This window comes from Neolamprologus brichardi, chromosome 1 (assembly GCF_056152115.1).
Source record: "Neolamprologus brichardi isolate AB-2024 chromosome 1, ASM5615211v1, whole genome shotgun sequence".
Classification (NCBI taxonomy): Eukaryota; Metazoa; Chordata; class Actinopteri; order Cichliformes; family Cichlidae; genus Neolamprologus; species Neolamprologus brichardi.
Window position 1 is genome coordinate 40,055,541 of NC_142104.1, and position 22,261 is coordinate 40,077,801.

At 42.1% G+C, this 22,261-nt stretch overlaps 1 protein-coding gene across 1 annotated transcript in view; it reads left to right on the forward strand.

Moving 5' to 3' along the window:
* map1aa (microtubule-associated protein 1Aa) overlaps positions 1-22,261 on the forward strand; it is a 56,590-nt gene that overhangs the window by 21,263 nt on the left and 13,066 nt on the right. Inside the window, exons 3-4 of the mRNA XM_006804452.3 lie at positions 19,750-19,832; positions 21,354-21,494. Coding sequence (XP_006804515.2) covers positions 19,750-19,832; positions 21,354-21,494 — 224 coding nt within the window. The remainder of the gene's footprint in view (positions 1-19,749; positions 19,833-21,353; positions 21,495-22,261) is intronic.

Genomic DNA, 22,261 nt, shown 5'->3' on the forward strand with positions numbered 1-22,261 from the left:
CAAAGGAATGGGCTAAGATTCCACACCCACATACTAAAGACCACAATGCATTGCAGCCAGGGGCATACTAAACTCCTCAGCTAGCAAATTGTAATTACCTACCGACATTTTAGCATCAGCACAAGAGCCTGGTGCTGATTAGTCAAATATTTCATTACCTGCATATACAGGTAAAAGTTAATAAGCTGCAAAATGTAGAGACGAGCATCAGGAGTGATTTGCAGCAAGACTGAGAGGGAAGGTTTGTAATAAGGGACTGAGACCAGCTATGATGATGTGCTGGAGGCACGCAAAAAACAGATGAAGACCAGGAATGAGGAAGGATTACTTTTTGAGAGGGACGGGCCTCAGCTGAGGTCAGGGGAGAAAAGCACGACTGACCAAAAGGACTCAAAGGCACGGCTCACATTTGGCAAAAAACAAAATATTCTGTGACTAAAGCTGAACCTTTATTGGAGACACACGTGTAGACAGCAAAGACACTAAGACACGGAACATGGGGAGCAACTAAATACGTGACATCCTGCCCAGGGCTCGCAAAATCTCTAGCCGACGTCCCGGGGTTATTGTGTCTTCCAGTCGGGCTACCAAAATCTATCTCAGCCCTGCCTGTCGGGCTTTCATAGGAAGGCAAAATATATGTCAATGCTTTTGCTTTCTTTCACAAATTTAACTGGGAGTTTCCCCCTGACTCGACACACGCCTTTGTTGCTGGGACCAGTAATTTTAGGAAAGACCCCATAAGAACCCATGAGAAATGCAAGAAATGCATTATTGCGCAGTCTGCAGCATCTTTCCCAGAACAAACACGAATAAAAAAAATACTAAAAATAACCCAAGCACAACAAGAAGTCCTGAAAAATCTGTTTAGAACAGCGTGCTATGTTGCAAAGAGTGAAGTACCACCGGCAAAATGTAGCAGTCTTTGCAAACATCACAAAGCAAATGGCCTGGATGTTGGTTCCTCGTACCCGTGACGTAAGATTCAGGATCCCACACAGACTGATTCATGTTCTTCACAGTTCTTACAGGTTCATAGAAATTTCTGTTCAATTAGAACCAAATATTTGAGTTGATGATTCTAATTTTTATACAGTAATTTGTGTTTAACGATTTTTTGACTGATGTTTTGTTTCTCTTACAATATTGTACATTAAAAATAAGCTCGTTTTTATTCAGGTTACTTAAATTTATTTTGTTTGCCAAAATCTAAAGAGTGCCTGAAGGGCTACCAGGGATTTCAAAGTTTTGCAAGCCCTGCTGCCACAAGTACGCACGCCTCACTGTGGGTAGATTGATGCTTTCTCCTGCTCAGTGATATGGTTGTTGGGTGTAACTGGGTACAAGAAGAAAGTTTTAGTTTTTTACACAGATTATAAAGGGAGGGGGAAAGTATAGCAGTGAGAATAGACATACTGTTTCTGGCAATCAAAAATAAAGCAGTGGTGTCAGTCGGTAACTGCACATGTGTACCTAACGTGGCGTACAGTAATCAGAGGAGCTATTTTTAACTGCTGTTGCTGTTGAACACAGTTTCTATAAGTGAGAAGAGTCTTTGTTGGCAGTGTAAATGAATTTCTGCTAACGAGCTCTGTCTCTCAGTTACCTGAGGCAAGATGTATTTTCAGCGGAGTTGAAATGTGATGATGTCAAGAAGAGGCGACGTGCAGGTATAAGATCAGGTTTAACTAGGGATGGGTATCGTTTAGGTTTTATCCGATACCAGTACCCAACCGGTACTTTTGAAACGGTGCCGGTACTTAAACGGTGCTCGAACCGGTGCTTAAAGAATGGAGAACACAAACTTTGTCCAAAAACCTCTCATGTTCAGCTATTTTTTTGTAAAAAGATAACAATGTTAGCCTTAGCCTGAAGCAGTGCTTAATCAATGGAAAAAAAACCACCAACTTTGCCCAAAAACCTCTCATGTTTAGCTGTTTTTCTGGCCTTTTTGTCCAGGGTGAAGGGAGTATCTGCCATCAAACAAGAAGACAGCCGCATGTAACTACAACGGTGTTTGCTAGTTCACCTTACGTGCATTAATGTAATAACGTGGTTAGCCTACTCAATGTAAATTACACACGAACAACATTAAGCTACTCGCCCAGAGAAGAACGGCTGCTGCTGCATCATCATCCTCATCATTTCTGCTACACTGGCAGGGCTAGGGGCCAGGACTCTCCTCTTCGGGTTTTTGGGGGATGTTGCTAACTCCGGGTCCGATAACAGGCACCACACCCGCAGTAGATGTGCTCGGTGTGAGGTCTCGCAGCAAGCTATCAAATACGGCGCATTTCTCGGCTTTAAAAAAAACCCGCTATGCGTCGCCAGGTGTTTCATCAGATTCGAGGAGTTACCTCCTTTGACAGTATCAGCTTAAAGCACTTGTTGCAGGCTGCTGAGTTTGCATCTTTTGCTGTGAAGTACAGCCAGACTTTTGACCGCTTTGCCTTGGGCATTTTTAATCTGTAGCTCTGCTCTAAAAGAACGTACGTACCTGGGCCCGCCTACTGCGCTTGCAAAGGTAAAATGATTGGCTAGAATTCAAAGTGTGTGACATCTCAGGAAAAAAAAGCACCGAAATGTGCGCTGCTTTTCGGTCTGGTTACTACCGTTTATGTCAGAACCCATCCCTAGGTTTAACAGGTACTGGCTTTTGTCTCTCCCAGGCTGGATACTGTAAACGCAAATGTGGTTTGAGAGCAGCTTTGACAGAGAGCTCAGGTTGGTGCCTGATGAGCGAGCGCATCCTTCTAACAAAGCATGACGAAACACACATTCAATCAGCATCATGTTATTTGGGCTCATACTGCTCTGTTTCAAAGCTTTCAAAGGTCTTTTGTTTTAAGTTAATGATCAACATAATTAGCAAATTATGATTTTTGCAATCAAGGATAAGGCGGTGAGATAAATGAATTCAGCAGCAGCAACAGTGTTAAGAGAGCATTCTCATCCCAACACACCGACGACTGGTCACATAGCGTCGGTACGTGATGAGCTGCGATAAGAACGTGTTGGTATTAACGGTGTTAACAAAGCTGTCATGTCCAAGATTTGAAAATCAATTCACTGACTTGGATTCAGAGCTCACAGCTGTTGCTAACCCCAGACTCTCAGACTATGTCTGTTTTTAAATTGTTCTCCCAAGTCTTGGCAGTAAGGGAACAATTACAGTTACTGTATACTAACACGCATCAAAAAGGTATTCAGATTCTCCAGATTAAAAGGTTCATCTCTGACCTCTAAGGGTTAATGAAAGTTTGAGACCGTTAACATGAAGGTCCATCTTTTCTTGCTTAGATAAGCTTAAAGTGTTTGCTCCTTTCCTTCAACATGCTCTGTGACACCGTTTGGTTGGACATAACTGCCCTCAGGAATATTTCCACTTCCAAGTACTTGTTCGCACATTTTCGTGTCTGTACGGCGGGTCGAGTAGACTCAGACTCACTTTTTACATCTGGATGTCCCTTTTTGATACTGTGCATTCTGCAAATTCATCATGGACCTTTGCACAGAGAGCAAACATCTGCCCAGCGTCAGGTGAGGAGACCTGCAGCACAGTTTCATGCTTGTGTGACTCACCAGAGTCTGGGGCCTGTAACTGTGCTTCCCCAAAAATAAATATCACTCTGAAGGGTTGCATTTTGACGCCCCAGAGGAGATCCATGGTGGAGGCACATGTGCAAGGGGACATTAGGGGACTTTGGCTAAGAAGTCTAAATGTAGCACGTTAGCAGGTTTAGCCTTTTTCTCATGAATCTCACCTAATGCTGTATTCTGATGCTTTACAAATACTCTTGAATGGAGCAAAATATATTCTATCACACATCTACAGTTATAACCACATTAATATCGATAGAGTCAAAATTAAAAAGTAGCTTTTAATATCAGAAGGACTGCTGCCGTGCCACAGGCTCAGCAACAACTGCGCTTTGATTATTTCCCCCAAGACTTGCCTGGAAACTGCATCAGTGTTAATACAACTGACAGGAGACGCAGCAGCTACAAATCAGTTACACTTCACACTTATGTCCCTCTGAGGAAATGAAGACTGGAGTGATTTCTTACATAACTCTTGGCCCCTAGTGCTTGCAGTCATGATTCACTTAGAATTGAATTGTCTGTAGTTACAGCAGTGCACTCCTATCTTAGTTTATGTGAGAGTACAGCATCTGTACAGTGTGATGGATGGTCGCACAGTCACTCGTGATCCCCCGAAAGAAGAAATATCACTTATGTTTCGCTTAGTTGGAGCGAGACTGTAAAACGCAGTTTGAGAGAAACATGAAGGGCCTCAAACTCTGAAGTGATCATTCTCATTCAAGCCAAACTACCCCAGTGCCAGCTGGAGGTCACAGCTTAGCACAAACAGCAAAAATGTCACCAAATATATTTAATAGTAATTAGTAAGCTGCATTAATACTTGACATATGTCTTCAGTTAGCAAAGTATGTGAAAAACAGCCCATCGAGCACTCGCAGAAACAATTGTGCTACTGAGAGTCGAGCGCTGGCTGATGGTCGAGCATCTCACAACTGTAGTTCCTGAAGCTTTTCACCGCTAGCTCGCTGTAGGCATCTCAGAACGTGGTCGCAGGTTGTTGAACTTCAGTATTACATTCGGAGCAGCAGATACTTTTATTTTGTAGAACAGTCTTTACTCTGTTTGAACCTTTGTCCAGTAAATCAGAAACAACTGTCACTCCTCACAATTTGTACATTGCTCTTATATTTGGCGCTTCCAAGTCCAATACTGGGTTTTAGTACTGTGTTACAGATAAATGTAATGCCATTACAGTAGGGCTGCACGATCAATCGTTAGAAAATCGCAATCTCAATTCATACTTATGTGCGATCTCATTTCCAAATGACAATGATTTAAAAAAAAAAAAAAAACGAGGATTGTACCGCATTTTGATCCGGGACGTAATCTGCATGAAAACAAGCGCTCACTCTTCCTGCTCAACAAATGACAAGGGCGGAGCCTCATACCACGTGATACAGAAGCTGGCTGCTAAAATTGGCAGGGAAAAAACAACGGAGAGCACGTCAGGGATGACGAGAAAGTGACAAGAAAATCCGTCCCGGTCAACCACCCAAACATCAATAACGGGAACCTTATACAGCGCTTCCCTATACCCGTCAAACTCCCGCAGGCACAAAGAAATTACGGAGGCTATTACTTATCACCTGACCAAAGATATGGCTCCATCAACACTGTGCAAAACGAGGGATTTAGGAAAATGATCAACACCCTAGACAAACGCTACGCAGTGCCGTCCCGCAACTATTTTTCTATTGTTGCTCTACCTGCTCTATACACGCAGTGTCGAGCAACGGTGGAGACGGAATTTCAAGCAGTACAACATTTTGCGGCAACGACAAAATGTGAGACATTTGTTGTTTTTATGTTTATTTATTGTTTTTATGTTCAGTCTCAACTGTTATGAAGTTGATGTGCAGTTAATAAGTGCAATAAATATTTATACTGGAAAAGAAAATCGTGAGAGAATCGTGATCTCAATTCTAAGCAAAAAAATCATGATTCTCATTTTATGCAAAATCGTGCAGCCCTACATTACAGTAATCCATTACATCCTCAGTAAAACAGTACTCTATGTTGGTCTGTTGCTTTCCTATATTACACAGTAATACTTGCAGACTCTGTGAGCTTTCCTGTGTAAATATTCTGAGATGACGCAGTGCTTTCATCGGAAGCAGTTTGTATGAGATAATAATTGCAACATGATGAAACCAGTAACTGAACTCATTATGTTCTTATTAAGTTCTCACTACTCTGACCAGTCATAACAAGGGCACCTTATTGCTTTTGTTACAGAGGGACAGCATCATTTATCATGTTGCTACTGAAAATAATAAGCTTGTATGGTAGCCTATAAACATAAGCTGCTGACAGCTGAAAACCTGCCAGATACTATAAGCAGCTTTTAATTGGTTTGTTTATAAGAGCTTCAGAGCAAAAATCAGAAAGCTGCACTTTAATGGAGAATTTAAAGTCTTACTGGAAGTCCAGCAGAACAAGGTTCTATGTGTCATCACGTCTGTGTGCTTTCTTTGCAACGGAAAAACTGAACTGCCACTGGCAATGTTATCCTGTTTTATTTTTAACCACCGTGGTTAGGGTGTAGGTTCATGCTATGTGGAGGCACACAGAGTGACATATATGGGACGTGGTCTACTTTTACAAGTAAACACACAGCCGAGATCACTTAGGTGGCATTTTATGAAAGTGTGGCCCTCGGCTTGGAGATGATTTGGCAGTAAATGTGCCGCTGCCTGCATGGACGATAGCAGATGCAAAGCACTTCCTATCATGGAGACGGGAGCGTGTAGGCTGGTGCTGCTTTGGATGTATTCCTCAGTGCTGTGAGCACCCACTCACTATCGGACATCTCACTCAAATTTTCAAGTGTAGGGGGAAGCTTTACTTGTGCACTCTCTTGCAGAAACAACTTGCTACAGGATTGTGCAACATAGAGGTTGCACACTAATATAAAACACTTCATAGTAGTTCTTGGATCGTTTTAGAAAGCAGGACGCTTCGAGATATTCTGATGGATTATCAAAAAGAAAATTTCCCATGAAAAAGAAACAAGTTAAAAGAAAAAATCAACATAAATGCTGTTTTCTAGAAATACCCACAAAAACTTATTTGGAAAGGACACGAGAAAAAAATATCAAAGCCAAACCAAGCAAGTTGTTACCAAGCAGCAACCTTCGGGGGTAAAAAACACTCAATTACATTTATACAGCGCCAAATCAGAACAACAGTCGCCTCAAGGCACTTTATATTGTAAGGTAGACCCAACAATAATACATACAGAGAAAAACCCAACAATCATATGACCCCCTATGAGCAAGCACTTTGGTGACAGTGGGAAGGAAAAACTCCCTTTTAACAGGACTGACTGACAGGTGTCCTGAGTAGGAATGGGAATCAATAAGAATTTAGCTTTTCTGATTCCATTATCAATATCACTTTTCATTTCCATTCCATTTTGATTCTGTTATCAGTTCTCATTGGTTTTGCTTTGAAAGTTACTGCCATCTCTAAGCTGCATATCAAAGACATTACATTCATGCAAATTAATTGCATGGTGTGTGGCCAAATGTTTGTGCATGTTGGTGGTATTTCCAATCTTTCTTAAAACTAATGCATTACTTTACTTAATTACTCCCAGGAGAAAGTAATTCATTACACTACTCATTACATTACTTTCATGTTTCTTCATAAAATAACCTAAAATGCATTGTCGCATAATTACTGTTAACCAATATAAACACAAGCACAAAAGCCTATCCCAATGAGGAAACACATACAGTTGTTCTCTTAGTATTTAGTTATGAGCACAAAGCTAAGAACACAAAGGAACGATGAAAACCAGAACAAAGAGATGTTAAAAGAAATCACCATGGTGGCTTTACTTCAGAAACATGTAGACAGGTAGAAATGGAACCTGACTGCTCATTAGTTTGTTACCTGTTGAAGTTCAGGGTCTGGCTGCTGGGCTGGGGTCGACATTCACTCTGGGTTCTTGGCTAGCTTAGCGTTAGCATGCTATCTGTGAAGGTGCTTGCAGAGAGCCACTGTCGTGTTAGCAGCATAAGCATGCAAGAAGCAAAGCAACATACAGGAGGTGTATGCACAGAGGTCTGATTAGCAAGTGAGGTACAATTGGAAACAATTATAGTGAGCTGACAATCAGGAAAGGATGGAAAACCATCAGACAGGAAATATAAACACCAGACGCATGGCTAAATTTACCTTTAAGAGAAAAAGACTAAAGAAAGAAGCTTGAGAAGAAGAGGAAACACTGAAACCTGTAACAGAACACAAGAACACAACAAGACTAAATATAAAATATAAAAAGGCCATCACAACACCATGGTGAGGTCCATTTGATATAGAGTATTAAATTATTCTATACAGCCAACATCCTGAAGCTATATTGTTCTTCTCCGTCCCATTAGAGGCCACAGTGAACAGTCATCATGCAGTTGTTATTAGAAACAGCCAGAGCCAACGAGGCTGATAGACTGTCACATTTCTACTGCAGCACCTACTCTGCTTCAGTTAATCTTTCTTTATTAGTGCATGCTGCTCAGCCAGATCACAAGCATGAGCCACAGAGGCCCACACTACATTTGGGCTGCATTTGTTTCCATGATAACAGTGTGAGTGATGTGTGGGCACATAAGTGGCCTTACAGGAGATTGTCCTCAGACACGTTATTAAGTACAAATAAGGGTGAGGAGTGTGAAGCGGTTAATAGGCTTCTCAGACATGCAGAACATTTATATTAGTGGGCTGGAGTGGAAGTGTTTTGTCACACACAGAGGCAGCAGGAAAGAATGATGGGTAATGGCTACAGGATGTTTGTTTCACACACACATATAGAGAGAGGGAGAGAACAGGCGCACAGGCTTAAACACAGACAACTGGTAGAGTCATATATCCCAGATGGTTACTAGATTTTTAAAGGAATTTTTCGAGGCAGGTTACTGGTGTTGGTTGAGGATGGGGCTCGGAATGCTTTTCTAGTTTGTTGTTTGGACTAACCAAGATATCTGAAACTAGCATAGAGTGGTGTTAAAAGGTGTTTGCCCCCTTCATGAGTTACTGGTTTTTTTGTAACTGTTTCAGATTATCAAAGAAATTGAAATATTAGAGTAAGATAACACATGTAAAGCCATATAATGACCCATCAAGGACTCATTTTAACCCTCGTCTCACATCTTCCCCGTGCTAACTTAGCCTGTGCTAAGGCTAACCAAAGATCTGTAGGTAGCCATGAGGTGATTATTGAAGGTCAGCAAGCTGGACTTTTGTCTCTGTTTTATCTTATTTTTGTTTAATTTAAAAATACAGTAGAAACATTTTTATATTTTTATATAACATTTTTACTTTTATATACATCAACTAGCTAGCTAGCTTACTGCTAACTTCTAACTCCATTTGACACCATAAACCTTTTTCACAAACTCCCGGACATTTGACTTTATTGTAAAACCTGGATTATACCCTGTTGCAGACACAGACAATGATAGCTGGAGATCCGACAGCCGAATCATTCCTGATATACATCTTTGAGGCATCCGAGCAGATTCTAGCGGAGTCACGGACGTGGAAAGTATAAAACCCACTTGACATGTGGCAGAACAGCCACACTGATAATTCTTTGGAGCTAAAATCTAGAATGTTGTTTATTCTGATGGTATCTTGGTGCTTGTTTTCCTATTAGGAATGAGACCTCAGAATCAGATATGGCTAGTGATATCAAAATTAACAGAAGCATTAACATTATTTGCAGATAAGGAAAGGTTCAACTCAGAGCAGCCGGGGTGTGTTTTTCTGTTGAAAACACTTTAAAAATGTTGAGTCATTCAAATTAAAACATGGCCAAAGTTAAAAAATGAGGATTTTTGTGATGATTATAATGTGATAATAGTTAGATAAACAGAAGAGATAACGATAGCTGGGGTTAATGTTAGGCTCGACTGTACCATCAGTGGTCCTGATGTGTTTGCTGATGAACCCATTGTGACTGTTGTGACATATACAGAAACCTAAGTTTGAGCACAATTTCCCTTTGAGCTCCACATGAGGGAACCTGTGACCACGAGGAGCATTAGGAGGTGGTCAGAGGAGGCCTTAGCGGAACTACAGGGCTGTTTCGAGGTGACCGACTGGGAAACACTCTGTGAGCCTCACGCCGAGGACATCAATCGGCTTACTGAGTGTATCACAGACTACATAACTTTCTGCACCGACTCCATTGTTCCAGCTCAGACTGTTCATTGTTACCCAAATAACAAGCTGTGGGTGACTAAGGACATCAAAGCCCTCCTCAATGACAAGAAGAGGGCTTTCAGAGGGGGCAATAAAGAAGAGGTGAGGAAGGTCCAGTCTGCTGGACCAGACGGAGTGAGTCCCCTCGTCCCCAAGGCCTGTGCCCCCCAGCTGTGTGGAGTCTTTCATAAACTGTTTATACTGAGCCTGAGTCTGCAGAGGGTCCCAGTGATGTGGAAGACATCATGCCTCGTCCCTGTACCAAAGACGCCACGTTCCAGTGGCCCCCAGGATTACAGGCCCGTGGCACTGACCTCCCACATCATGAAGACCCTGGAAAGGCTCATCCTGGACCAGCTGCGACCCATTGTCAGACCACATCTGGATCCCCTTCAATTTGCCCATCAGCCTCGTCTCGGAACTGAGGACGCCATCATCTACCTGCTCAATTGTGTCTACACCCATCTGGACCAGCCGGCGAGCACTGTGAGGGTCATGTTTTTTGACTTTTCTAGTGCTTTCAATACCATCAGGCCGACCCTCCTGGGTGATAAGTTAGCAGCAATGCAGGTGGATGCTTCTCTGGTGTCCTGGATTGTTGATTACCTGACAGGAAGGCCACAATATGTACATCTCCCACAGTGTGTGTCTGACAAGGTAACCAGCAACACAGGGGCACCACAGGGGACTGTCCTCTCCCCCTTCCTCTTCACCCTCTACACCATAGACTTCAGCCACTGCACAGAGACCTCCATCTTCAGAAGTTTTCTTTTTTTTTTTTTTTTTAATGATCTATTTAAATTTATTTTTTTCACAAATCATGGTCACAATACATAATGGAAACATTGCCATTATACACAAAAAAAAGAAACAAAATAAAACAAACAAACAAACAAACAAACAAACAAACAAACAAAAAAAAAAGACCCCCCCCCCTCCCCACCCGAGGCTCATGTAAAGAGAAACAAAACAAAACAAACAAAAAATGTATGTCACACATCTGGAAAATACGTTTTTATATAGTCAATAAATGGGTTCCAAGTCGCAGAGAATTTTTGTTGTGATGGGAGAACTCTGTATCTAAGTTTTTCCAGTGGTAAAAAGAAAAGCACCTCCTTTAACCATTGTATGTATGAAGGAGCCTTATCAGACTTCCAGTGGAATAGAATAAGTCTACGGGCAAGCAATGTAGCAAATGCTATGGCATTTTCCTGAGATTTACTCGTTTTGTATTGAGATGGCATAACTCCAAAAATGCCAATGCGGAAATCAAGCACTAAGTTCTGCGCACTGATATGAGATAATGCTTTAAATATATTTCCCCAGAAATTATCCAGGTTCGGACAAGACCACATCATGTGACCCTCATTTGCTGGATTATGTCCACACCTGGGACAGGCAGGATCAACTTCTGGGAAAAATTTTGAAAGCCTCTCTTTTGTATAATGAAGACGATGAAGAATTTTAAACTGAATTAAACCATGGCGAATGCAAAAGGAGGAAGTATGTATACGATTTAAACAAGATCTCCACTCATCATCAGATAGATCCACCCCAATGTCTTTTTCCCAATTATTTTTAGTTTTTTCCCAAGTAAACTTCAGAAGTTTTCTGATGACTCTGCGGTGGTTGGATGCATCAGCAGGGATGATGAGACAGACTACCGGGCTGTGGTCGACTCCTTTGTCACGTGGTGTGAACAGAATCATCTGCAGCTCAACGTGGCAAAGACCAAGGAATTGATCATGGACTTCAGGAAGACCAGGAAACACTTGACCCCTGTTTCAATCCAGGGGGTCAGTGTTGACATTGTGGAGGACTATAAATACCTTGGAGTACACATGGACAATAAACTGGACTGGGCTACAAACACCACAGCACTTTACAGAAAGGGCCAGAGTCGTCTCTATTTTTTGAGGCGACTGAGGTCCTTCAACATCTGCCAGAAAATGCTGAGGATTTTCTACGAGTCTGTTGTGGCCAGTGCGATCCTCTATGCTGTTGCATGCTGGGGAAGCAGGCTGAGGGTAGCAGATGCCAACAGACTCAATAAACTGATCCGTAGGGCCAGTAATGTTGTGGGGACGGAGCTGGACTCCCTCAAGGTGGTGTCGGAGAGGCGGATGTTGTCCAAAATAAAGACAATGTTGGATAACACCTCCCACCCACTCCATGACATGCTGGTCAGTCACAGGAGCACGTTCAGTGAGAGACTGAGATTACCGAAAAGCACCACTGAACGACAAAGGAAATCATTCCTGCCTGTGGCTCCCTGTACAACGCATCCACTTAACACACTGTTTACTGCAACAGCTACACCCTTTTTGCACATGTTCTTCCTTTTTCAGCTATTTATTAATAAGTGACTTTATGTATATATATGCCTGTATATATTGTGCTATTCTTAGTTAGTGTATTGTCTGTCTTTGTTAATGTTTGTTTAGCACTGTAACAAAAGAGAATTTCTCCTAGGGATCAATAAAGTATTCTGATTCTGATGTTAGAGATGTGAAATAGAAAAACACATAAGAAGCGAAGTGGCACTGTTAGCTCACATCAGAAAGGTCGTGGGTTTGAATCCGCCATCTGGCAGGGACGTATATGTTTGCTTGTTTTGTCCGGACACTCTGGCTTCCTCCACAGAACAAAGACATATACTCACCTCTATCCCAGCTGGGATCATTTCCAGCCCCCCCCACAACCCTCAGTTAGATAATAGCACTTAATCCATTCAGATTTATTTAGCAACCTCCTTGAGGGCACCTACCCACCGCAGGATTCTGTGCAGGACCCAGGTCGAGAGCAGAGTATAAGATGAAGGTCGATATTGGCCTGTCCCACCTTTACCTTGATGCATTGCAGCCATTACACTGGAAGAAAAAAAGGAAATGCGTAACAAGTTTGCCTCGGCACAGTGTGGAGGTACACCAGGCTACAAATTCACTGCGAGGTTCCAACTGTTCCCCCAAATTTGGGATAAACAGGTGACAGACTTCTCAGCTGTGTAATTCAATCAGTTAGAGATGTTCAGCAGTCTCAGGAGCTTGGAAAGAAACGGATGACCTGGATGACTGAGAACATACACAAATGTTCAGCAGTGTTAATTAAATAAAAGACTGAAAAACAGTTTTTTGGACAGTTTCCTTCACAGCTGCATGCTGAATGTGAGCAAACAAAGCTCTAAGAGGCTCACAGTGATTCAACCAGAATTATTAAACTGTTCGAATGCCTGTGGTGAGTTCAATTAAAGACTTGAAATTCAGAAAGTGTTGCAGTTCAAATGTTTATAGATCTATTTTGGTAGACGTCATGTCAATAAAATACGTGCACAGTTGTGGATCTCTTGGAAATCAAAGAGCCTACATTCTCCCTTATTCATACTGAAAATGATATAAAACAAGAATAGAAATATGATCTTTGATTGTTCTTTCAGCACCAGTTGGTTCATTAAAATGCGATGCTCATGATGCCCCTGCTTTGGTGCTTTTACACTCTGCTTGCTTGATCAGCAGCTGAGCAAATGCAGATTGTTCACAGGTTTGACATTATGTGAAAAGCTGGAGCGCATGTGTTTACTGAGCAGACATGACACTAGCTGTTAGTTTGCTCCTGACTACGACTTGAACGTGTCGATGGATTATCTCTGACCCTCCGTGCATCCTTATAACATTAAGGCATGTCATTTTCTCCTCGAGTGCTCCCCCCCACCCCCCACCCTCACTAACCTTCCCTTTCCAGCAGGGAAAGGACCCGTTAATAGCCAGTGTCAGCTCCTTCACGTTTTCAAGGTTGAGGAGCATCTTTTGTGCTAAATATAGATTCTCGTGGCCGAACCGCCTACATGGTTATTATACTGCTGATGCTCTGTCACTGGCTTTTACCTCCTATACTGTGTAATGCTGCTTGCATGCTAGCGTGCAATGCGAGCCTCCCCTCCCTCTCACAGAAATGCTGCAATGCGTCTCCCTCAGCCAAGACTGGGTCAGTGTAACTCAGCAGCAGGAGACAGTGAAGCGTGCCCATAGCAACAGTAAGACTTGTGGCTGTGGATTTTTTTTTTGGCAATATTGTTGTGATTGTACATGAGAAAGATGTAGGATTGAACCCCCACCCCTCTGTCATCAGGGCTTTAGTTAGTGGCAGTTAAGAAAAAACCCAATGTGGAAAACAGAGGGCGGAGCTGAGGATGTTAAGGATTGTTGCTGCAAATGTTGAAAGCAGGACATTATATTATCACTAGTACTTTGCTCCATTCTGACACATTTCACTCAGTTTTGTCGCAGTGTTTGATGCAGATGTAATGTAATAATAAGTGTTTCAGTTCGGTCGTCCCCCCAACTGGGGTCACCCCGACCATAGTTCAGGGGGCGACCGTGGTTCAGGGGGTTGGGAAGCTTATCTTGTAACCTGAAGGTTGCCGGTTCGATCGAGCTCTGTCTGTCCTGGTTGTTGTGTCCTTGGGCAAGACACTTCACCTACCGCCTACTGGTGTTGGCCAGAGGGGCCGATGGCGCGATATGGCAGCCCCAGGGCAGCTGTGGCTACAACTGTAGCTGCCTCCACCAGTGTGTGAATGTGAGAGTGAATGAATAGTGGAATTGTAAACCGCTTTGAGGGTCTCGAAAAGCGCTATATAAATGCAGTCCATTATTATTATTATTATTATTTCATCTCTTCATCTTCAAACCTTTAGCCTGTTGATGGGACACAACAGATAAACAGTGCCCACTGATATCACCGAATGCCATTTTATTTGCAGATATTAGTAAAGAAGGTTGATATTGACTCTATATTCATGCAGTGCTTTGATGTATGAGCCTGTATGTTCCCAACCAATTACATTTCCAGCAGTCTCAGCTGATATACATGTAGCTGTGTTAGAAAATGCTAACTTGCTAACACGATAGCATTTCCTAGCATGACAGCATGTTAGCATATCTGGGTTTTGGAACAAACTCTGAGAAAAGCCTTCTGCTACTCTCAGCTGTACACTGACTTCATTTACAGAACTACAAACTGTTCTCTAACTTTCACTCTTTTTACTTGTTTTGTGTTTAAATATTCTTTTTGATACGTGTGTAAATGCTCTGATGTCGATAGTGAGATTTCAGAAGTAAAAATCCCACCCATATTCTCCACAGAGACTTTGATTATGAGCTACAGTATAATGATGTAACTGTCCAGCGTTTCTTTGGGCTATGACTTTCTACAGTCATGTCCTTGGTTTAACAAAAAACAATTTTTATTAGCAGTTTCATGGAAAAGAACTAGTCTACTGACAAAAACTGAAACAGCAATATCTGTGACTGGTGGAGGCTGCTGTAACCACAGAAGTGTTTAAACCCATGACTGTGAGGTTACATGCAGAGCATGAAGCTTCAGAAACCACAAGTCTACGTGGGCCGGGTCCTCAGAAGGTCGGGTAGGCCGGAAGTAAACGGCTGTGAAATTGGACGGTCTAGCCTTCTGATTAGCGTCACCGCTGTCTCGGTGGAGTTGAATAAACTCAGCCGTCTGCTCCTTGCTATCTAAAATATAACAGGACACTGGCGTAAATTCTCGACCATCTCACACTTCTGTTTAATCAGTTTTCTGTTTGACGTTTATTCAGCTGTGTGAAAACCACCCAGGGGATTAATAAAGTTTTATTTTATCTAATCTAATCTAATAACTTTAATCTGAGCCAAACCGATTTACTCACGAACAAATAAAACACTGAAAAAAGCTAAAAACAGCTGAAACAATAACATTTTTAGGTTATCTAAGTGACTTATTACATTTAACCTGAGTAGTGAAAGTCCGCGGTGATCTGAAAATGATGTGCTGGGAGTTCAATTCAATTCAATTCAATTCAATTTTATTTATATAGCGCCAAATCACAACAAAAGTCGCCTCAAGGCGCTTCATAGATACAGAGAAAAACCCAACAATCATATGACCCCCTATGAGCAAGCACTTTGGCGACAGTGGGAAGGAAAAACTCCCTTTTAACAGGAAGAAACCTCCGGCAGAACCAGGCTCAGGGAGGGGCGGCCATCTGCTGCGACCGGTTGGGGTGAGAGAAGGAAGACAGGATGAAAGACATGCTGTGGAAGAGAGACAGAGATTAATAACAGATACGATTCAATACAGAGAGGTCTGTTAACACATAGTGAGTGAGAAAGGTGACTGGAAAGGAAAAACTCAATGCATCATGGGAATCCCCCGGCAGCCTACATCTATTGCAGCATAACTAAGGGAGGATTCAGGGTCACCTGGTCCAGCCCTAACTATATGCCTTAGCAAAAAGGAAAGTTTTAAGCCTAATCTTAAAAGTAGAGATAGTGTCTGTCTCCCGAATCCAAACTGGAAGCTGGTTCCACAGAAGAGGGGCCTGAAAACTGAAGGCTCTCCCTCCCATTCTACTTTTAAATACTCTAGGAACAACAAGTAGGCCTGCAGAGCGGGAGCGAAGTGCTCTAATAGGGTGATATGGTACTACAAGGTCATTAAGATAAGATGGGGCCTGATTATTTAAGACCTTGTATGTGAGGAGCAGGATTTTGAATTCAATTCTGGATTTAACAGGAAGCCAATGAAGGGAAGCCAAAACAGGAGAAATATGCTCTCTCTTTCTAGTCCCTGTCAGTACTCTTGCTGCAGCATTTTGGATTAACTGAAGGCTTTTCAGTGAGTTTTTTGGACATCCTGATAATAATGAATTGCAGTAGTCCAGCCTGGAAGTAATAAATGCATGAACTAGTTTTTCAGCGTCACTCTGAGACAGGATATTTCTAATTTTAGAGATGTTGCGCAAATGGAAGAACGCAGTCTTACATATTTGTTTAATATGTGCGTTGAAGGACATATCCTGGTCAAAAATGACTCCAAGGTTCCTCACAGTGTTACTGGAGGCCAAGGTAATGCCATCCAGAGTAAGAATCTGGTTAGATACCATATTTCTAAGCTTTTCAGCGCAGAGTACAATGACCTCAGTTTTATCTGAGTTAAGAAGCAGAAAGTTAGTGGCCATCCAAGTCTTTATGTCTTTAAGACATTCCTGCAGTTTAACTAATTGGTGTGTGTTATCTGGCTTCATGGACAGATAGAGCTGGGTGTCATCTGCATAGCAGTGAAAATGTATGCTATGTCTTCTAATGATGCTGCCTAGTTTGGAGAACAGGAGTTTGCTGTTCTCGGCAGCTCGAGTGACCCTCGAGCTCCCGGCTAGCTATCGAGCTGGTGGGTAACAGACGTTGGAGCAAACAAACAGATATTTGAAGTTTACACAGCTACATTCTCGCCTGAAAAGTTTATTTTGTGACCCAGAAAGAGTAATAAGAGTAGTATTAAAACTGAGTAGCGGCCGCCATTGTTGGAAACTGGAAATCGGCTGGGCCGCACTATGAATTCTTGGATATGAACAGCCTTTGTCGTGTCGCTGGTCTACAAATGCGACCTCAGGAGTATGCAGCCCGTGAATTTGGACACCCCCTATAACTCGGCTCTTCTTTACACATCAAATTTGTTCATGGTGACGATTCACCTCATAGCTGGTTATCCTTGTTGGAGGATTGTCTGGAATGTCAGTGGAGAAAATGAATCTGAGCTCTGGAAGCAGAACACTTAAAAAAGCTCTGATGTGACTTGTATAGTTTATGTAAAGCACTTTGAACCGCATTGTCATTGAAATGCTCTTAAATTCCTTGAAGATGGCGGCTTGAAGTGAAGTTGTACCAGAAAGTGCTAGCACGCCAGTTCGCTGATTTTACACTGATAACCCGCAATTAAAGCTACAACACGGATATTAACTATTTGTAAGTCTGGGATGAGCATCAGCAACTACCTTTTGAAACAGTCCGACAGCATGCCGCGAAGGAAAGCTGTAGTGTCTGACACCGCGGAGGGCCCCAACCTACAGAGCGGAGAAGCTAATGAGGGGACTAGCATGGGAGCCGACGCGCAGTTGGATATTAGATCCGAACCAGCGGCCCACGAGGTGATCTGGGAAGTAACTGTGAACCTCACTTTCACTCACTAATTCGGTTTCAGTGGAAACTTTATAAAACTGGATTAAGTTACCTTATAACAATTCCTGCTCTGCAGTTCTCACAAACGGGTTTCGGTCCTCCAACTTCCAGAAACTTCCTATTTGACCTGCTCAAATAGGGGGGTAAAGTCCTGGCTCGGTCGTATCGCTCTTCTGAAAATGAACATTATACCCAGGCTACTTTACCCAATACAGATGGTGCCGACCCTCTTCCCACACAAAACTATCCAAACTCTAAATGGCTGGTTTAGCTCCTTTGTTTGGGCAGGGAGGAAACCTCGTCTTAAAATATCCACGTTATGTCTTCCATTCTCAAAGGGGGGCCTTGATTTCCCAGATATAAGGAAGTATCAGCTGAGCACCCATATGCGTATAGCTGCCGATTGGGTACAACAGCCTTCTCCTGTCTGGTTGGATATTGAGAGCTCTATGTCCAGCTTCCCTTTGAAAAATTAGCTTTTTGTAGGAAAACTCAAGACCTTAAGGATGTTCTGTAGCAACCTACTTACATTATCCATTGTTAGAGCTTGGCGAATGGTTCAAAGACTAGAAGGAAGGTCTCACCTAACATCTCTTTTCACTCCCTTATCCGATTATCCTCTCTTTTTGCCTGGAACCACCGACCCCGGCTTTCGGAACTGGGCTGCGAATGGTATTTCTACCTTTTCTGACTGAATGGACGGGTCTAACCTTATGTCCTTTGACCAGCTAATTGATAAATACAACATTCATAGGACTTCTTTAGATATTTACAAGTGAGGGACCACATCCAAAGGGCTACAACAATACTTTCTAATCAAACCGTCTCTAACTGTGAAAAGCAGATATTTCAGCCAAATCTTAGAACTTCTATAAAAATTTGTTATGGCCTGTTAAAAGAATTTGGGGTCATGGACACAACTTATTTGGGAAAAGGAATTACATATAGAGATAAGTGACGAGGTATGGGACGAAGTCTGGGAGAATGCTAAATCTCTGAGCGTCTGTAATAAAGTAAAGGCAATCCAAATTAAAATTTTACACAGCGCTCGCATATCACCTTCTCAATGCCATAAATACAATTCAGACCTTTCTCCGCTGTGCCCTAAATGTAAAATAGAGGTGGGCAACCTCACGCACTGTCTATGGTCCTGCCGGAAAATACAACAATTTTGGTTTGTCATAAAGTGTGAACTGGATAAGATCTTCACCACTGACACTGAATGCAACCCATTGTGTATGCTACTTGGAGTGGCAAACGACAAAATCAGGGGGAAGTTTGGAAAGCAGCTCTACGCACTGTTAACATTCTGTGCAAGGAAATGTGTCCTTTTGAACTGGATCACGGACACGGCCCCATCTAAGACTCAGTGGCACCGGACGGTACTGGAATATATGTCACTAGATTTCTTAATGTGCAAGTTACATAGTAGGGACAAAAAGTTTCATAAAGTATGGGACCCATTTATGGCGTATGCCGGTTTGGATATTTCTGCTATTTTCTCACAGGCCCTGGTATAATGCAAGCATGTCACTGCTATTTTACATATGTGTATTGTTAATTGTATCTCATAATCAAAGTGTCTGGATTTTCCATGTATTTATTTATATTCTTGAGCCGGTTGTTTTATTTTGTTTTGTCCTGTTATGTTGGTTTTGTTTTGTTTAATGATGGTGTCAGTATAAAGTTTAAAACTCAATAAATACATGGAAATGCTCTTAAATATTAACTTGCATTGCCATGCTTATCATCCAGAGTTACAGATGCTCTACAGTCCTAATATTTACTTGACAGAGGTACATGTGAGACTCTGCACTTGTATTGTACCAGAAAATCTAATCTGTTTGGCTTTAATCAGCTGATGGTTTGCTTCTTGTTCCCGCCTGGTCATCAGAAGACCTTTTAAGTTTTTATGTATCTGTTCCTGCAGGCCAGCGAATTCTCCAGTATCAGAGTGATGTCCTCCAGACCGTTGTGTTGGTGAACCCATCAGAGGAAACTGCTGTTTCAGAGGTGAGTCACATTCAGATAGCATACAGGAAACGAGTGCGTGGCGATGATCAAAGTGTTTGGTTCCTATTTGGAAAAGTTTTTTCATTTAAGTCACACTGAGGAGTTCTGGGCCAAAGTGTTCAATGTGATCTGAACTCAGTTTGTCTTATGAAGACCGTAGCAATACCTGCTGTTCACCAGGGATCCCAGAGTCGGAGGTCCATGCCTGTCCCAGGCTTCTCTGATTAGCATCAGTACACTCTGTCAGCTGAAGGACCACAGTGTGAGACACAGACAGTGTGTTCATATTCTATGTTATCTGTCTTTGACTGCAGATAACAACTTTCATACTATTTTTGTTTACACAGGTTGACCTCATAGCTTTAATTAGTCACTATAAACATTTAATTAGTCCTTGACGAGTAACTTGCATCTGTAGATCAATGTGGAACTACTGCCAAGTCTACATCTACAGGACTGAAACAGCTGGTCCCTCAAGCTGCCCAAGAAACTCACAGTTTTGTGTGTTTATTCTCCTTTTAACCATTTTCCTTAGGCCTCCGGAATCTCAGCTTCTCAGCTACTTATGACTAAATCGAGACTTTAAATGTGCCTAAAATGGGTCCTGTTTGTTGCAGAAATAGAAAATACTTTTTCAAACATTCTATTTTGGGTGTTAAGTGACAGGCGCTCATTTTTAAACTGCTACATTTAGATTTGTAAAAAGGAGCAGGAGTTTTTGCAGCCCGACTGACCTTTTTTTCTTAAACTCATTTTGTTAGAGCAGCTATTTTGATTGGACATATTTAGCGTTCCATTCATCACACAGAGGACAAACTGCAGCTATTTTACTCATTTCCAGCTCCATGTAGGCTACTCTGTTCTACATTTAAGCAGCTTTGCATGATGACTTGTTAGCTCCATAGACAAAAAGGAATAATATTGAATATATTTTATATCGATTATTCACAAAAAGAAAAATATCCATTTATTAAGAAAATAAAGAACATTTAATTATTTTGTGATCGTCCTGCCTGAATTGCTTAACAAACATCTGTAAAGCATTTTTCTTTCCTTTGCTTATCAGCAGCAGTTGACCCTGGTAGTCCAGGAGCACAGCAGTCATCTGGCTATCCGTTAGTTATGAAAGAAAAAGAAAACAAGGAGCCTTTTGTGCACAAGTAGATTGTGTTTCTGGTACAGGCTAGGCCGTGACGCACCCTTTCAGTTCATCCTAAAGGTGCCGTTTTAGGTCCTGTCCCTTTAAGGCTAGCTTTCCTTTTTCCCCCTGTGTCTGATTGGCTGCTTTTCACACACAGAAAGTTGGAATTGCAGGTACACGTGGGATAAAATGATCCTATAAGTGTTTGGATGTCTGCAGCTTTGAATCAGTCCACCACATGTTTGGGTACTGAAAGATTTTTCATCATCCTTATGTGCTGCCATTTGACTATTTTGTTTGTATTTCTGGTAGATTATTGATGATATAGTATTCTAAATATATCAGTTGTTGTTACAGTCGTATTACTATCCTCTGCCTAGACTCGCTCACTGATCACCGACTCTGCTGCAAATAAGTTGCTGATCCTGAGCGGCCAGAGCTCTGAGCAAGGCGGTGACATCCAACTGCAAAGTGGAGCCTTCACCTGGCAACATTTCTCCGACATCATCTCCAACCCTGAAGTAAGCTGCACGTGCGTTCACTCTAAATACTTTGTTTCAGTGTATGCGTGTATTAGGGGTGCAACGATACACAAAATTCACTGTTCGGTTCGATACTTTGGTGTCACGGTTCAATATTTTTTTGATACAAAAAAAAATGTTCATGCCTTTTTAATTTGTCATTTATTAAATTTTCACGGCACATTCTGCACCACATCTCTGTGCGTTCATCATTTGTTTGAAGCCAGCTCACCTCCTGCAACTACTTTTCCGAGAATACGTGCTTCTTTTGTGGTTCCCCGGGACGTCGGGCTAGCGATTTTGCGAGCCCTGTATCTGATTGAGGAATCACTCATCTTTGGAAAAGAGAGTTTATTACAGAGAAATGTCTCTTTCCAAAATAAAAGTTATACTATACGCTTCTTCTGGGCTATATTCTCAGCAGCATATTAAACATATCAGGTCCCCATAAGGAGAATCATGTGCTAACGGCTGTCTAAATGACTCGGGTAAAGTTTGTATGCGTGCTTGTTGTTTTTGTCTGCTTCCACTTGTCTTTGCACTAGGATGATGTCGGAGTAAATGTGCAGTCATATTCATTGTGTTCCCACTAGTGCTGTCAGCGTTAATCTGAAATGACGTTAACGCCACAACACGGCAAATCTCCGTTAACGAGCTACCACGGATCGCCCCGTGCGTGGGGCTGGATGGCCAACACGTTAACGAGCTAACTGCGCTAACACACTAGCTCCCACCAATGTAATTGAGCATTGCTGGCACATCCAACA